Below are 19,120 nucleotides of genomic sequence, written 5' to 3' on the forward strand. Positions count from 1 at the left end.
CCATGTTTTATTAGACTATGCATCATACATAAAAATATCAACCTATTAAGGGTAGGTAGTTAATCAATAATATTACAAACAGTTCGCCTTACAAAGAACTACCTACATTAATGATAATGAGCAAACTAGATGCGATAAACACGCTTAACATTAAAACAAAACAACCTTAATCACTCTTATCTCCTCTAAAATCTCTCCTAATTAACTTGTGTGAAAAGGACCAAGTGATTATCTAATGACCGTCTTCATTTTAAATCAGATCTTCGTTCTTTAAACATCAGTCAGTGAATATCTTTAGCAGACATGACATCATTAATCGATGCAGACGCGATTCTGTCAGGAAGCGAGCAGTGGGTCCAGCTTGATCAACAATGGGGGACACCGGTCGATTTGGACACAGAAGACGACGGACCAAGACTCAAAACTGTCTTCAGCACTTTAGACCTGAAGAAATCTACCTTCGATTCATCGTTTCTATTCAAACGGAGGAAACTCGGGAGAAATCCATCTAAAAAGTCCATGGATTACAAGGAATTTCTTCAAGACTTAAACGACGCTCCAAGAAATACGCCGGATAAACAGTTTTACTTCATCAGCGGACAGATTCTATCCGCCATTTCTGTCGAAGAGATCTGTGAAGATATAGACGACATTTTCAAGTCAATGGATAAGCTTTCCTCGGCGACTAGCACCGTTAGAATCAACAAGAAATTAAAACCAAGTATGCCTGATATCGTGCAATGCAGTATATCGACAAACGGTCTCTCATTCGATGATACAGTGGTAAACGCAAGCGAAAAGGAAAAGGCGGATAGTGACGACGTTTCAGGCTATATTGATGAGGTATTTGGACATTTAGATTCATTCACCAGTGAAAGGTCGTCTAAGGAATCAGTAACAACTTTAGTAAGGAGGTTCACAAGTATGTTGAAGAGTCCGGTCAAGTGTAGTCCGAGGAAGCGAAGGCAGTGCGGTGATAAGTTTAAGGATTTAACTGAGTTTTGGCAAGCTCAGTCTAATGGAGCTAGTACAATGCATGGCTCTTAAGATTTACTTATGTTTTGATTAAAATATTGTTTTATTGGATATATATTATTTATTTGATTGGGTATTTTTTAGGTAAGGGATTCGTAATTAGGAGGTACAAGCATGTAGAATTGATCAAAGACGTTTAGCCTTTTAAAGGTTCCATACACTTGAAGCTCGCTCCACACTCGTGCGCGAATGCGAGTGTGGAGTCGAGTTCGCAGAATTGTAAAGGTAGGTACATATTTTAATTTTTTTATTGTCAAGCCTACATTGCGTATTTATATCTAAGTAGTAGATAAATGTTTGTGTATTGTTAAAACATATTAATTTGAGAAATATTAAATTTGATTTTGTAGGTATACAATTGAGATCTGTTTATGTAAGGTACTAGTTTACTATAATCCAAGCTGTTTGAACTGATTGTTTTTTTTATTTAACCTGTGGCTTAAAATAATTTAAATAATGCACCTTAAATTAAAATATTTGATTTGGTAATGTTTTAACGTGTTTTATTGATTACACCCTAGACGTAATTGATGCGAGTGCACATTGAGCCAACATAGGTCAATCCAAAGTCAATCTAAGAGGTATCGAGCAATATTGCTATCTCATCCATATGGTATTCCATCTGTCCAATCGAATACCTTCAAACGAGCAATTCTTGTTTATTAATATATTTCGGGGATCTCGGAAACGGCTCTAACGATTTCGATGTTTATCTCTGGGAAAACGCGCGTTTTTTATTTTTTATACGTTTTCCGAGCTAAGCTCAGTCTCCCAGATATTGTGTATTGTATCTCACATTTCACTTTAATGAGAGTGAGATGCAAAATGACATTGGACAGGTGGAATACCACCTTTAGCGTTTTGCGTCTCTCCTGTGGACATTTACAATTTATGAATTCACATAGAAAAATATTATTTGATTCTTGCCACATATTTTTGGGTCACCTGTAGATTATGATAGGATATCATTTAAATGAAACAGCATTGCATATAATAAGTTTTAATTTCTAGCGAGACAAAAATAAGCACATTACTTCCACAATTTCTTAATAGACATATTCTTCTCAGAGTCCTTCTGCATGACTTTAGCCACTGCCATCTCGAAGTCTTCCTGAGTGACATGGACTCGGCGCTCACGGAGCGCGTACATGCCAGCCTCCGTGCACACTCCCTTTACTTCAGCACCCGATGCACCAGGCATCAGCTCAGCAATCTTACGAAGATTAATACCTCTTGTCAGATTCATTTTACGGGAGTGGATCTTAAGAATATCCAAGCGTGCTTCCTCGTTTGGTGGAGGGAACTCAATCTTCCTGTCAATACGTCCAGGACGGAGCAACGCAGGGTCTAAGATGTCAATTCTATTAGTAGCCATGATGACTTTGATGTTTTTAGTCGCTTCAAATCCGTCAAGCTGGTTTAGCAACTCCAACATAGTACGCTGGACCTCAGAATCACCACCACTGCCAGACTCGATCCGAGATGAACCGATAGAATCAATTTCATCCATGAAAATAATAGACGGAGCATGCTCTCTAGCCATAACGAAGAGTTCTCTCACCATACGGCTTCCTTCTCCAATGAATTTCTGCACCAGCTCAGAACCAGATACACGGATGAATGTACATTCGGTATGGTGAGCCACAGCACGAGCCAGCAAGGTCTTCCCAGTGCCAGGAGGTCCGTACAAAAGCACACCTTTAGGCTGAGCAATACCTAAGGCATCAAACAGCTCCGGGTGCTTAACAGGTAGCTCAATTACCTCTTTAATCTCCTTAATCTGCTTATCTAGACCTCCCACCATCTCGTAAGTAGAATCAGGAACCTTTTCTACCATCATAAGGGAGACGAGAGGGTCAACTTTGTTGGGTAAGATCTTATGAAGAGTGTAGCTCTCGTTGCGCAGCGCGACGCGGCAATTGGCGGTGACATCATTGATGTCCACATTTTTGTCTAAATCTACCACGAATTTGCCCTCAGGATGGACTTTTACTAGAACTTTCTTCTTATCCATCGGCTTCACAACTTCACCGACGTATGAACCTTGTTCCTGCAGCAGCTGCAGCTCCTCTCTCAGCATACGCACTTTAGCGTTGAGTTCATTCCTTTGAGCTTGCAAACGCCGTAGATTTTGTGACTTCTCGGCCACAACTAACTGTAACTCTTCGATCTTCGTGATGTAGTATGGGCGGAAACCCTCACCCTTTGCGGGGTCCACGTCCATTTTCGTGAGCGTCATTTTGTATAAGTTTCACGCGCTCATCAACACAAAGACTTTAGTTAAATTACAAATAACAAGACTGAAAAATCACACGACAAATTACGACAATGCCGACCCCAATATTTTTCAAGTCATGGCACAGATAACACAAGAATACATTTTGACATTAGAAATGTTGCCACTCCAAATTGCAGTATTCTACTAAAGCGGTATCCAGACGGGACTGATTAAATCGGTCGATTTGATCAAAAATGAAATTGGCGTCAATTTCCAATAATTTTAGATTTATGGTGATATTAGAGCCCTCTAAATTGAAAAGATGCCCCAGAACGAAAATACTGGCGTCACAAATTGGTATTCTTGCGTTTGTACCTCATTTTATCGGTAATATCGGTCATTATCGGCGGTTGAATTCGCCGAGCCAAATTGGTGTTTGCGTCCACACGTCCTGATTCGATCGGGCAATTTAATCAGATTGGCGAAAAATTGACTAATCTGGATACTCCTTAAATGAGCTGAATTTAGGCCTTAGCCCCCATTCCCACGAGCGCTTTTACAACGCGCGTTAAAAAAGCGTTTGAATGACACAAATGGATACATGTGTATTTATTCACACGACAGCGGTGGCGCTTTTTATCAAGCGTTGTTGGATTTTCGTCTTTAAGCCTTGGTCGTTAAATCGAATTTAGAGTGCGGACAGATTCAAGCGCTTTTTTAACGCGCGTTGGAAAAGCGCTCGTGGGAATGGGGGCTTAGACCTCATACGCACGAGCGCTTTTACAACGCGCATTAAAAAAGCGCTTGAATCCGTCCGCACGCTAGAATAAATTTACGGTGGGGAATAAAAAGAATGTGAGACTGTGACAAGGGCAAACAATAATAGCGCTTTCGTTGCTACTCCTACTGAAAGATACATAAGACTATCCCGTTCGGTCATTTCCCCCTACCCTTCATGCCAGATCCAGTTATATATTACACAAAAAAATTGTGTTTCACTCGGTGGCAATATTTATTTAACCCTCTTGCCTTGAAAGGCACACCTTGCAACGCTCGAGTTTCCAATTTTGGGATCTTTCGCTTGCTCTGGTACATTAACACGAGAGATTAAACAACTTTGCCCGCTTCTAAAACAAATTATATCGTTACTTTAATAAACATAATTCGTAGCAGCTTGAAAAAATTTAGTCTTCCACTTTTTCCTAATCAGAACACGATACCGAATATGTCCTTAAACAGGTCCCCATTATTTTTGTTACACCCTGTATATACTGAAAATCGTAGTTCAAGGCCAATAAAAGAAAGACAATGTTGCCACTTTTTACTAGCGCGTCTTGCATTTATGTAAAAATAAGCAGGTAAATAAAAGTACTTTTTTTAAATCGTAGGAGGATAAAAAAGGATTTTACTATTTTACAAACAATTTATTGCAGTTGCAACATTGTCTTACTTTTTTTTTTGGTCTTGAATTACGATTTTCAGTTTAGATGATTAGATGTGAATATTTAAAGTCTATTTTATGCTCAATAAAGCTTATTAAAAAGACAATGATATTATGTATCCATTTATTATAAGAATAAACAACATATTACAATTTTCCTTTGTTTGCCACAGACAGATGTCACTCATGCAAAATAAATCCTTATTAGAATAAACTTAGAAGCTATTTCATTTATTATAAATATTTAGCTATTTCCGATACGTTACTTACGAAAATAAGTAGTTTTGTTAACAAAACTGATGTATGGAGTGAGTACTCTATGCTCCGATTGTATGGCGGCGGCTAGGTTCGTGCGAGTCTTAAGAGCGCTATTACATTTCGGCGTTGAGCGAGTTTAGGTATTTTACGCGCTGCGGCAGGCCGTGCGAGCTCAGTATGCCGATCCCTTCTACCACACTCGCACTACAATGATGGATTAAACATTCTTGATCCTTCGCGAAGCATATTGAAATCAACCATAACAACACTAACTGTACTTAACTTTTAAAGTTCTAAAACTGTTATTTGGTAAGTACGAAAATACTAAATGCAGTGCAAATGTACATAGGGGCTGTTCATAAATTACGTCATCTATTTTTGACGATTTTTGACCTTCCCCACCCCTCAAATCATCCAAAAATCAAGCTTCGGATGAATCTGTTTCCTCCTACGTCATGTTACCATCATCCGATGTCCAGACCCCCCCCCCCCCCCCCCACTCCTCCCATTTGAAACGACGTAATTTATGAATAGCCCCACACTCGTACTTATGAAGGTATATTACTCGAAAGAAATTATAGGTACCTACTCGCTTATTTACATGTTTCGTCATTGCATTTGGTACCTATAGGTTGTAAAGTTTGTATCAACGAGGGTTTAAAAACGAACTGGTACTGAGGATCTGATGATGATTAAGGTGGTCACGGATACCAATCAACCATGTAGTAACATGATTAGGCTCGTTTGATTCGTCTCAACAAGATCTTTGACACTGAAGATACACAGGGTCTGATGATGGAGCTGGAAGGTGGCCACGGGTACCAGTCTATCATGTAACTAAACAACTTCGTGTTTGGGCTAGTTTGATTCGTCTCAACAAGATCTTTGACACTAGGTGATACTCAGAGTCTGATGATGGAGCTGGAAGGTGGTCACCGGTACCAATCAACCATGCAACTAAACCACTTCGTGTTTAGGCTCGTTTTATTCGTTTCAACAAGATCTTTGACACAAGATAGTACTCAGGGTCTGATGTTGGACCCGGAAGGTGGTCACCGGTACCAATCAACCATGCAACTAAACCACTTCGTGTTAAGGCACGTTTTATTCATCTCAACAAGATCTTTGACACAAGGTAGTACTCAGGGTCTGATGATGGAGCGCGAAGGTGGCGACGGGTACCTGTCTATCATCATCAGCTCCATCATCAGACCCTGAGTAGTATCTTGTGTCAAACATCTTATTGCGACGAATCAAACGAGCCCAAACACGAAGTAGTTCAGTTACATGGTAGACTGGTACCCGTGGCCACAGTCCAGCTCCATCATCAGACCCTGAGTACTAACTTGTGTCAAAGATCTTGTTGCGACGAATCGAACGAAGCCAAACACGAAGTGGTTTAGTTGCATGGTTGATTGGTACCGGTCACCACCTTCCGGATCCATCATCAGACCCTCAGTACTACCTTGTGTCAAAGATCTTGTTGCGACAAATCAAACGAGCCCAAACACGAAGTGGTTCAGTTACATGGTAGACTGGTACCCGTGGCCACCTTCCAGCTCCATCATCAGATCCTGAGTACTATCTTGTGTCCAAGGTCTTGTTGAGACGAATCAAACGAGCCTAAACACGAAGTGGTTTAGTTGCATGGTTGATTGGTACCGGTGACCACCTTCCGGCTCCAACATCAGACCCTGAGTACTATCTTGTGTCAAAGATCTTATAGAAACGAATAAAACGAGCCTAAACACGAAGTGGTTTAGTGGCATGGTTGATTGGTACCGGTGACCACCTGCCGGCTCCATCATCAGACCCTGAGTACTATCTTGTGTCAAAGATCTTGTTGAGACGAATCAAACGAGCCTAAACACGAAGTGGTTTAGTTGCATGGTTGATTGGTACCGGTGACCACCTTCCGGCTCCATCATCAGACCCTGAGTATTATCTTGTGCCAAAGATCTTGTTGAGACGAATAAAACGAGCCTAAACACGAAGTGGTTTAGTTGCATTGTTGATTGGTACTGGTGACCACCTTCCGGCTCCATCATCAGACCCTGAGTACTATCTTAAGTCAAAGATCTTGTTGAGCCGAATCAAACGAGCCCAAACACGAAGTGGTTTAGTTGCATGGTTGATTGGTACCGGTGACCACCTTCCGGCTCCATCATCAGACCCTGAGTACTATCTTGTGTCAAAGATCTTGTTGAGATGAATAAAACGAGCCTAAACACGAAGTGGTTTAGTTGCATGGTTGATTGGTACCGGTGACCACCTTCCGGCTCCATCATCAGACCCTGAGTACTATCTTGAGTCAAATAAATACATATAGAATGTCAGGTCGTTTCAAATATTTTTAATCCTGTCCGGTAGTTTATTAAACTGTACCATTATAAATTATAATACTATAAAAACAGTGCTAGGATCAAAGTCTCTCGTTGCGGTTTACACGCACACAGTATAGCGTTTTACACGGCGCCCGCCGCACACAATGATAAAAAACCTCGTCGTCGCCGTTGAAAATGTGCGGAGTCGACCGACACACGTCCTGCCTCTACAAGCTCTGCCGCGGCACTGAGCTGGCGCAGCGCGCGTCATCGGTAATATAGAGTAGTTTTCAAAAAATTGCCAAAAAATTATAGTAGAATTTCATAAACACTAATGTATACCAACAGTATAAGCAAACGTTGCAGATTGCTTGAGTATGAAAATGACTTCGATATTAAGTAGATTTTCGTAGGAATTGACATTTGTTTCGGAGAGAAAATCGAGTTCGTTTTACTTTGATTTTCTCTTTCTCAAAGGTATGTAGGAAAAATATAGTTTGATATGCCTAAAGTACAGGGTATTAGTAATACAAAATAGCCAGGTTTAGCAGAGTAAAATTCTCAACATTTCCAAATAAGAGCTCGCCATTCAGTGCTTCACGGGGTTTTTCGGAAACGACCATCAGAAAAAAAATCATTACTAATTTAATAAGTCCTTTTTCTAATATTTACAACGATATTTATAAAGATAAGAAGACGCTTTTACTGGAACCAGTACTCATTGTTTCTAATAATGAGCGCAAAGTCCTGAATTTCGTCGACTAGTATCATCAATTTTGCATTATTTCGACTTTTCTTGTAAGAGCGCTCTTAACACATTCATTGCCACTAAGTGCTACGGTTTACGCTCGTAGCGCGTACCCACGTCTTTGCCGTATGAAGCGCGTAGTCGCTACGAACAATGTGCCCGACAGATGCGATATCGCTATCTTAATTAAACAACGTTCAGAAACTCAACGCTTCCAAATAATAAGCCTCATAAGCTTTATACGGCTTGCCGTCGACCGTCCTCTGTTGCGATATATGGTTTTTGAACTGATTATTCGACCATAGACTAAGGTTTTCTTTCCCCTGGTCCAGGGTCTTGCTGGTCTTCTGGAGGCTGCGAAGGTTCTCGTCGAGACGTTTCTTTATCTTGTCTATGGTTTGATCTTCTTCGTCCATGTGTTTGTTGATGTCTGGAACAAGGAATTCAAATAAATTATTTTACACCACGCATGAAATAAAGCACCAGGAGATTAATAGAGTAACGTAGATAGCAGTTACTTTTAGACACTATTTCTATTTTTAAACCCGTATAAAACTATAAAGAGTAGGTAATTTGATTGTGACGTCACATGCTAGTGTTTCATATAAATTCCATACAAGCAAAATCGTTTTGACAGTTCGAAAAATGAAACTGATTTGACTAGTAGTCAAATACCCTATTTAGGGCTTGTTGTAAAAAAAAACCGGCCAAGTGAGAGTCGGACTCGCCCACCGAGGGTTCCGTACTTTTTAGTATATGTTGTTATAGCGGCAACAGAAATTTATCAGCTGTGAAAATTTCAACTGTCTAGCTGTCACTGTTCATGAGATGTCAGCCTGGTGACAGACAGCTTTGGGTAAGGAACCCTAAAAACAATACATATTTTGCGTTTTACGACTTTTAAGGTTATAAAGTGTATAGAGATGACGGCTATCACCGTCTCAGGGTCTATGAATAACTAGCGACCCGCCCCGGCTTCGCACGGGTTACACAAAACCTTAACAAAATGTACATGTACCTAAACCATCCCCAGGAATCACTCTATTGATTGGTGAAAACCGCATGAAAATCCGTTCAGGAATAAAATAATAGTACTAGGTACAGAAGGTTCACTCTCTAACAAAACGCGTCTATTACGACAGATATGACCGCAAGGTGGCAGGCGTCCGTTCCGTAGCGGTGCGCAGCAACTACTACTGCTAGACACCAAAATTGCTGTGGGCCGCATGTACTTGTACCGACACGACGAAATCGCAGAGTGAGCCTCGCCTGACTATTGTGAATAAGGTATTTAGATTTAAACATGGGTAAAGTATTCCATCTGCCCAATTTCTTTGCCCAATGTGCATTGCGTCTTACTCTATCATTAAGCAAAATATGAGATGCAAATACACATTGGACCAATATATTGGCCAGATGGAATACCACCCTAACATGGGTTGTTAGAATACTCACCAACATTGACATTTAAGTCTATTTCACTTTGCCCAACGCTCCGTAGCCTATCTTTAAGACCGACAGCCTTGACGAGGCTCAGTACGTTGTGTGGAAGAGAATGCGACGGGCACGTAAGTCCGCTGGCGATGTCGGCGGTGAGCCAGCGGGCTTGCAGGCGGGAAGCGGCGGATCGGAGCGTTTCGAATATCCAGATTTTATCGCCACTGTAATAAAAAAACAAAACTTTAAGGCCAGTACACCGGCTGCGTGTGCGCTAAAGCGTATGAGCCGCGCACGCACACGTCACGCAAGCGGTGTGCCGTCTCTCATAAGGATCTGTATATTACAACGCACACGGGCACAGGCCTTAATATATAAATAATTATGCAGTTATGTTACCTTTCTAAAACAAGTTTCCTATTTTTCTCCAGATTGAATTTCTTCAAGTATACTCTCAGCTCGTCGATGAATCGTGCGTTGCCTAAATCTAAAAAGTTAATATAAACATTAATAAACAGATCTAATTAAAAAAAAAAACAGAATTGTGCAAATAAAATGGTTTTTATTGTAATAGTAATTTTTTACCGTTAATGTAAAAAATGAAAGTTCTGTATATATAATAACTTTAACCTTTTAACCACCATAGACATATAAAAACTAAAATAGACATACATGACATATAAAAACGGGCTCATTTCGCCGCGGTCAGATAAATAAGACAAAACTCGATGAAAAATTCTATGGCGGTTAAAAGGTCAATAATGATATAATCGCCAAACTTGACGCAGATGGCGCTGCAATCGTATTTCAGTGTGTTCGAGTTCCAGGTTTAGAATAAAAACAAATTGCCCACTTGCACCATCCCACTAACCCGGGGTTAAGCGGTTTAACTGTCAACCCAGTGTCATATTGTACTGGTAACCATGGTAACTCCAGGTTTAACCGGTTAACCCCGCGTTAGTGGAATGGTGCAAGTGGGCCTTAGGAAGATAAAATGAAATCAGGTGAAGCTTCAACATGGCTGTAACTACTTTTTTTATTTATTTATTTTAAACTTTATTAGACATCAAAAAAAGTACAAATGGCGGACTTAATGCCTCATGGCATTCTCTACCAGCTTTTTACAGCATGTTTGTTTGGTTAACCCAGTGGTGGGCAAACTTTCTTCATGGGGGGCCAGAAAGTTTAGGAAATTTAAGTGGAGGGCCAGAATTGTAGCCAAAATTTATTTTGATTTGTGATAATCGTGGGCCAATGCCATATACCCCATATTCTAATTATTTCATACGACCGGCGGCGGGCCGGATAAAATCCATTCGCGGGCCGCAGATGGCCCGCGGGCCGTACTTTGCCCACCACTGTTAACCATTCTATGGCTTTGTTTTGTTTTAAGTATGATTTTAGTGGAATAGCCAAAAATAATTTATCTGATCGGTCATCTGACGTCAAATTCAATGCTCAGTTCTATTTTGCCGAACTGACGGACTTGCTATGGATTCCGCGGGCAGATCTAAGGTCTGAGCTCTGAGGTCTACTGATGATGAGTTAAGAGTTGTCAGTACCTGTACGTCTACCATCAGTTTTGACATTGACATATACGCTCACGTCTACGTAATTTACTTTCTATGCATCTCGCTCGTACTCATATATGCGAGCAATAGTGCAAGAGAGATGTACAGAAAGTAAATTACGTAGACGTGAGCGTTATGTCAATGTTAAAACTGATGGTAGAGGCTCTGATAGGTCATTGAATGAAGTTTCTGAGACGTCGAATTGTTCCATCTTGGCTCGCGAGCGTCTCTTAGAACTGACGGACTTGCCATGGACTCCGAGGGCAGGTTTAACTGGAGGCCTGAGGTCCACCGATGAGTTAATATTTGCTGCAAGTACCTGATAGGTCATTGAATGAATTTTCTGTGACGTCGAATTCCATGCTCAGCTCCATCTTGGCTCGCGAGCGCCGTTTCTCGTAGAACTGACGGAGGCTCGCTATGGTGTCTGCGGGCAAGTCTAGCTGCAGGCCTGTGGAATTCAGAATAATCCTAAGTATGGAACATCCTACACAATCTTAAGGTGGTTCGCTTTCAATACAAAAATCAAATGCGTTATATTAAGTAATTACACACTATTACTACATGAATATGTGCGCATCTGTCTACTTTCTAATGTTTATTTGCGCTGAATTGATAGTAAAACTTTGTTTTATACAGAAATCATGCAAAAAACGTTATTTTGGTATTGCATTATTAAAAAATAAAACGCCGGTTCTCCATACTAAAGAGAATAGAGTGCTTAGAGACGGATTGTCAAAGTAAATTATGTAGCCACTGTAAATTTACTGCCATCTTTTGATAGAACATAAAACTGTTAGAACGCCATTTGACTTTGATCCTTATTCTTTCACTGATATGTGTTAACTTATTAAATATGAATATTAACGCCATCTACTCGAATATAGGCCAAAGGTATGGTGCAATCTTTTCGAGCGATGGCGCCATAACCTTCAGCCTACTCTCGATAGTCTGTTCGAGAAACGGGAAACGGAGAAAAATAGAGATATTACTCCTAAAAATACGTGTGATACCTCATTAGATTCGTAATGATGTCTAGAAAAATGTATTCGAAGCGTGTATTAGCACACAAAAAATATCAAAAGTTATGAACAAAAAAAGGGGGGGGGGGCAAAGTAGGTATTTTTTATTTCCCCAATATCTCAATTTAAGAAACTATTCATATTTAAGAAACGAAAATTAACATTATCAAAGAGGAGGATATTTCCAATAAAACATTCCATACTTGCAGAGCTGTATCTCCATTATTTATACTTTTTATTAAACGATGAACACAGCCCACCGCGCCTCTTTTTCGGGAAACGCGCGCGGCGTGAAAAAGCGATTACGTAACATTAAATATGATTTTAAAGGTATTAAATATTAATTAAAAATTTCAAAAAAATATGGTGTATTTAAAACATGTCAACAAATGTACTACTTATAGAAATTTATCTTAAAGTTATGTTTTCAACAAGTTAGGCAATTGTTAATTATCAAAATTTTCTCTAACTTCCTTCTTTATTAAAAACGAAAACAAATATATAAATAACTATCGTAAAATGTTGTCGCCTTCTAGAGCCCTTCTCATATACATGCTTATATAAGATCACGTTATAAAAGTTCTAAATAAATTAATAGTTTGCTTATAATGTTGTTTTAAGTTTTACAATTTTACCTTGATTTTTCGTTTTTTGACAAATTTCTATGTTATTCTAAAACTTATTTTAAGCAAAGTATTAACTTTATTAAAACTTTCATAATGTGATCTTATTAAGCATTTATATGAAAAGGGCTCTAGAAAGCGACAAAATTTTACGATAGTTATTCATATTCATACATTTTTTTTCGTTTTCAATAAAGAAGGAAGTTTGAGAAAATTTTGTTAATTAACAATTTCCTAACTTGTTGAAAAAATAATTTTAAGATAAATTTCTACAAGTAGTACATTTGTTGACATGTTTTAAATACACTATATTTTTGTGTGTATTTAATACCTTTAAAATTATATTTAATGTTACGTAACCGCTTTTTCACGCCGCGCGCGTTTCCCGATAATGAGGCGCGGAGGGCTGTGTTCAGCGTTTAATAAAAAGTATAAATAATGGAGATACAGCTCTGCAAGTATGGAATGTTTTATTGTAAATATCCTCCTCTTTAATACTTTTAATTTTCGTTTCTTAAATATGAATACTTTTTGAGATATTGGGGAAATAAAAAATATCTACTTTTACCCCCTCTTTTTGTTCTTAACTTTTGATATATTTTGTGTGCTAATACACGCTTCGAATACATTTTTCTAGACATCATTACGAATCTAATGAGGTATCACACGTATTTTTAGGGTTATTATATCTATTTTTCACCGTTTTCCGTTTCTCGAACAGACTACGAGTAGATGGCGTTAATATTCATATTTAACAAGTTAACACATATCAGTGAAAGAGTAACGATCAAAGTCAAATGCCGTTTTAACAGTTTTAATCGTCTGTCGAAAGATGGCAGAAAATGTACTGTGGCTACATAATTTACCATGACAGTAACTCTCTATTTCAAATTCTCTTTGTCCATACAAACGTAGTCCCGATATTCCTCTCTGGATCTTGACGTTATGAGTCATAACTTATGACCAAAGCTATGCCCCTACGTTTGACTTTTTTCGATGGTTACTACTAACCCGGGGTTAAGCGGTTAAACCGTTAACCTAGTGTCAAATTGTATGTCCCGTCCTGAGTTAGTGGAATGGTGCAAGTGGCCCCAAGTATCATTGTCTTATTGAGCTCACTACGAGGGTCGCACTGAAATATTCGGGAATGGGACACTTAGAAATAACATAATAGAAACAGGCATATAATTTATAAAAATGTAACTCTTTATAAAACTTTTAAGGTATATTCCATTTGGTTGTCATTTGTATTTAAGAATTACTGGCAATTTGAAAATTGTATGTCGAACATTATTTGAATTTTTGGCCAAGTGATTTTTCGGATCATATTTTTAAACGGTTTTCAATATGCCCTCAGCGAACAAATAAAAGTTACAATGGGCTTCTGTTATTTTTTTATGAACTAGAGTTCATCGTACGCTCGTTTGCAGTTAAAATTAAATATGAAAGTCACTTTCATTTTATCCCATGGGTGATCTTAAAGAAGCATGTCATTCCAAAGCGACGTCAAAAATTAAAATCGCATTTGTGCTGTTAATTAAAAAGACTGCCAAAAAAGTTGCATATCGGCAGATTTCGACATTCCTAAATATTCATATGACAACAGTAAAAAAATCTTTTATATATATATATGTGGGATTATGTTAGGCCTCGTAATAAAAACCAAAACTAAACTTCACTTGTTTTATTTAAGTAATAAAAACTAATTATATGGAATATTTAACACCTTCACGCACGTTTGCTCGCTCACCATTCAAATCGTTCTCCCCGTCCCTTTCGCACCTCTTGTCATCCTTCTCTCTCCCTTACGTTCCGTTTCACGCTATCCCCTTACGTTCCATTCCTACATTCTCGGCTGTCCTGCACATCATTATCTGCCCTCAGATATACTTCACACGTTCATTCATCTGCTCATCATTCATTCAACATCATAAAGGTAAGTACACGGTAAGTATCTTAACTCATTTTACATCAACTTAGTGCCATACTTTCAGTTAAAAAGTTACTATTAATTTAAACACATCTACTACACATCTAAGGAAATTGAGCATTTTAATATGGCACATTAAACATTTACTGAAATCTAGAAAACACTGTTAATATTTTTAACTCTCATCAATCATCATACATTTTAAACATACTGAAAACAGCTGGCAGCATAAGTAGCATAGAAACATTTTACAACTTTTTAACATTTTAGCTGCCTTTAAAATTTAACCAAACATAACATAGTAAAATATGCGTCTTAACCTAACATTTAGGAACCAGGAATTTCGTACACGAGATCAAGTCTATATGCAGAAGGTCCGTCTTTTATATTAAACATAAAATTTGCCAATCAAGGAATAAGAGATAAAGGGCTAGACTACTACCTGTATCACTCGCAGTCCTCCTCCGGCCATCGTTTCATGAAGTCCGCAGACGTGGTTGTCTTGTTGGGACCCTCTGTGCCGCTGTACAACTTCTCCACGTCATATCGGTCGTTACGCTTCACCTTGGTTACCTTATAAGGTCCGAGGAACTTTGGCTTGAGCTTAAGCCCTGGCCCGAACTGTGTCCTCTTTATCGCGACAAGATCGCCTACCTCGTACTTGGAGCTCTGTTTCCTCTTCTTATTGAAACTTTTCTTATTTTCTTCCTGAATCTTCTGAATCTGTTCGTTAGCTTTCTGTCTTAGACTTTCTCTTTCTTCATCGAACTGGGATATGGTTTCCTGTTGTAAAAGGTTCAATATCTCGACATCCTCCTTGCACTTCATCCTAGTGCCAGTCAACAGCTGGAATGGCGAGGTATCTATACTTCTTTGGTAAGTACTGTTTATAGCTCTCTGTACTCGTCCGACATGCTTGTACCACGTAGATTGGTCTTCAATGCACAGCTTCGTTAGCATTGGGATCATAATGCGGTGCATCCTTTCTACCTGACCATTCGCCCTTGCTACTCCAGTGGTAATAGTCACATGCTGGATTCCTTCATCTTCACAGTACTTCTGGAACGCTCCACTAGTGAATGCCGAACCTCTATCAGTGATAATACGTGTGGGATTACCAAACGTCTGCTGCTGTAGCTGCAACTTACTGATTACTTCTGCGCTGGATGTTGACTTTGTCGGGTAGAGCCACACGAACTTCGTGAATGCATCCACAACAGTAAGTATATGATTATAGAGCTTCTTCGTCTCTGTCAGTGGTCCTATGTGATCCAGGTGCAAAGTATGCAGTGGAGTACCTTCTTTAGCAATAGGATTTAGAAATCCTTCCTGCTTCCCTTCTTTTCTGGTTGCTAATAAGCATGGTATGCAGCTTGTAACTACCTCTTCTATTTTCCTATCCATGTTTCTTATGTAGTAATCTTTGCTTATAGCTTCCTTCATCTTTCTCATAGCAAAATGACCGTTACTATGCACCTTCTTGATTACTTCTTTCTCCATTACCTTAGGCACCACCAGTTGCCGTTGGTCTCCTTTGTATAGTATGTCATTTTCTAAATAAAAGTCATTGTAACGTCCATCTTTCAAAATCAGCTGTCTAATGGCATTGAGCTCCTCATCTCTTTCTTGAGCTTGACCTATCTTCTCATGTAGGCTTACTACTGCGGCCACATATGGGTTCCGGCTAAGCGCATCTGCGTGCGGCATCTTGGCACCAGCTCGATGCTCTATCTCATAGTCATACTGGTCCAGTAGTAACACCCATCTTGCCACTTTTGGTGTCAACTCCTTCTTTTTCAAAGTAAGCTCAAATGCTTGACAATCTGTCACAATCTTAAAATGGATACCGAACAGATAGTGGTGGAATTTCCTCACACTTTCCACTATAGCTAGAGCTTCGAGTTCATAGCTAGAATATCGACTTTCTGCTTCACTTGTACGTCTACTTCTATAGTATACAGGGTGCAGTTCTCCATCTTCACTGGTCTGCAGAAGTATACCTGCCAGAGCCTGGCTTGACGCATCTGTGTGAAGTTCGGTATGAAGCTTCGGGTTGAAAATCTTGAGAACTGGCTCACTCATCAACTTCTGTTTCAAAATATTGAATGCTTCTTGCTGCTCAGGACCAAATATAAACTTTACATCCTTTTTCATCAAATCTGTCAAGGGTCTGGCTATCTGTGCATAGCCCCTTATATACTTTCTAAAATATGAGGTTAATCCGATGAAGCTTTGGATCTGCTTGACATTCCTAGGCTCAGGGTATCGCGCTACTGCCTCCACCTTCTCTGGACTTGGCTGTACTTGACCTTCTTTAACCAGATGGCCTAGGTACTCAATCTCGCTGCATATCAGCTTGGCCTTCTTCCAGTTAATTTCAAGTCCATACTCCGCAGCAACCTCCAACACCCGTCGCAGCCTTAGCAGTGCATCTTGCTCCGTCTGGGCTGGAATTATAATGTCATCTATGAATACCATCATTACACCTTCTTGCATCAAATCTTTAAATATAGTGGTAATAAACCTCATGAAATACTTCGGACTGACTGATAACCCAAAAGGGGCTCTCAGGAACTCCCATTGGCCGTGATGGGCCACAAATGAAGTGTAGGGCACAGACTCCTTACTTATTTTTAAATGGAAAAACCCATTTTTAAGGTCTAACACACTGAACAACTTAGCATCTCTCAACTTATCAATCAAATCCTCGATCAGTGGCAGGGGAAATTCATCTTTAACCATCTTACTATTCAACAATCTATAGTCAACACACACTCTGGTTGAACCATCTTTTTTCTTGACAAGGACTAGCGGGCTACTATATTCGGAATAACTCACCTGTATAATTCCTTTTTGCATCCACTCATTAACCTGTTCCTCCACAATGTTCTGCTCCACTATGGAAAGCCTTCTGGGACGCTGCGCCACTGGAATGTCATCCTTAAGAATGATTTTCAGCTCGATTGGCGCCTCCCTAGTCTGCACGGGTTCGTATTCGGAGACCAGGCGCTCGACCTCTTCCCTAACGGAACCATCGCGTACGTGATCTGAAACAGTGAACACCTCACACACACATTCCACACGCGCTAGCCATCCCTCATCCTCAAGTGGCAAAAACTTAACGGAACCTTTGCACATAACCATGGTCACAGTGTCAAGAAATTCCCGACCTACAATACATTTATACGGCATACAATCATTAGGTACAACGTGAAATATAGTATCGTCATAGCACGTCTCGTCGATAATCATATTAGCGTAGAACTTGCCGTAAGGAAATACATCTTTCATTCCGAGTCCGGTAAACACAGAGTCGTCATCGCAAATTTTCACATTAAGTTCGTCGAATGAGTCCTTACTTATCAAATTGAATCCACTGCCCGAATCAATTAACGCCGATATTTCCACACCGCACAAATTAATCGACTTCATCGGCTTTTTCTTATAAGTTTTCGTCTTCGCATCGTCATTTTTAGTCGCAATGTTTACATCATGCCGGTAACTGTCAACGCTGTCATCCGCCATATTGACGTCTGTCTCCTCATTGGCCAGAATTCCAAACATGGCCGACTGCCGACGAATATCCACCGCTGCAGGCTGCTTTACCGACGGAGATGCTTGCTGTCTCGCTTTCTCACCCGCGCCGCTTATGCGAGACTGCTTTACCGACGAATCCGCACCGCCACCGCCAGCCGCGCCGGCGCCGCCGCCGCCGCGTTCCTTCGATTTCGATGGACACTCTCTGCTTATATGCCCAAAATCGTTGCAAAAATAGCATTTCACTCCTTTAGTACATGTTACCGAAAGATGATCTTCTTCACCACATTTGTAGCACCTTTTTCGACTTGATGATGACGATGACTTCGTGTCTTTTTCTATCTTATTAGGTTTAACTTCTTTGTCTTCTTTCTTCGTTTTAGTCTTAATTTTTTCATATAAAAGCAACTTCTCCTTGAGTACGGGATAAGTGTAAGCCCCGTACAATATAGATTTATTAGGTTCGTAGTCCGTAATGCCGTCAACGATGTATTGTATCGCGACGTAATCCGGAAACTTAGCTCGCTTACCGAGCTCTTTCATAATGAGCATGTATTGATAGTAAGACTCTTCTCTTCTCTTCTTTCTGTTGCCCATAAGCTCGTGCATTTCCTTAGTGTTGATTGCATCCGGGAACTCTTTAAGCAATGCCGTCTTGAGCTCGTCGTACTTCTTAAAGGTTTTCTCGGATTGCAACCATAACGCCGCCGTGCCCACCAAGGATCTACGCGCCACCACGAGCTTCTGTGCCTCCGTCCAGCTGAAGATTTCCGAGTTATCTTCTATATCTTGCGCCCATTTCGACGCCGTGTGTGCTTTATCGTCGCCGCTAAACTTCGTGATACTGTCCGTCATGACAGTGAGATTTAAAAGACTAGCACACGCGTCCGCCATTTTCTCGTCTTGAATATCTGAGTTTAGAATATTCAAAATGCTATCTTCGTCTTGATCGTCGTACATCAACTCCTTATTTTCG

The 19,120-nt window shown here is 39.9% G+C and overlaps 3 protein-coding genes across 3 annotated transcripts in view; 1 reads left to right on the forward strand and 2 right to left on the reverse strand.

Annotated features, from left to right (window-relative positions):
- Positions 1–128: 128 nt before the first annotated feature.
- Positions 129–1,067, forward strand: LOC134800921 (uncharacterized). Its single transcript, XM_063773453.1, has one exon. It carries the CDS (start codon positions 304–306, stop codon positions 1,045–1,047), a length of 744 nt encoding a protein of 247 aa, XP_063629523.1. The 5' UTR covers positions 129–303; the 3' UTR covers positions 1,048–1,067.
- Positions 1,068–2,019: 952 nt separating this feature from the next.
- LOC134800479 (26S proteasome regulatory subunit 8) lies at positions 2,020–3,405 on the reverse strand. Its single transcript, XM_063772945.1, has one exon. The coding sequence runs from the start codon at positions 3,272–3,274 to the stop codon at positions 2,066–2,068; it is 1,209 nt and encodes a 402-aa protein (XP_063629015.1). The 5' UTR covers positions 3,275–3,405; the 3' UTR covers positions 2,020–2,065.
- A 4,719-nt stretch (positions 3,406–8,124) lies between these two features.
- LOC134800716 (uncharacterized) overlaps positions 8,125–19,120 on the reverse strand; it is a 30,494-nt gene continuing 19,498 nt past the window's right edge. Inside the window, exons 10-13 of the mRNA XM_063773230.1 lie at positions 11,352–11,483; positions 9,861–9,948; positions 9,480–9,685; positions 8,125–8,454 (exon numbers count right to left, since the gene is read on the reverse strand). Of these exons, the coding sequence (XP_063629300.1) occupies positions 8,222–8,454; positions 9,480–9,685; positions 9,861–9,948; positions 11,352–11,483 (659 nt within the window). The 3' untranslated portion in view covers positions 8,125–8,221. The remainder of the gene's footprint in view (positions 8,455–9,479; positions 9,686–9,860; positions 9,949–11,351; positions 11,484–19,120) is intronic.

The sequence above is a fragment of the Cydia splendana genome, chromosome 20 (genome assembly GCF_910591565.1).
Source record: "Cydia splendana chromosome 20, ilCydSple1.2, whole genome shotgun sequence".
Lineage (NCBI taxonomy): Eukaryota > Metazoa > Arthropoda > Insecta > Lepidoptera > Tortricidae > Cydia > Cydia splendana.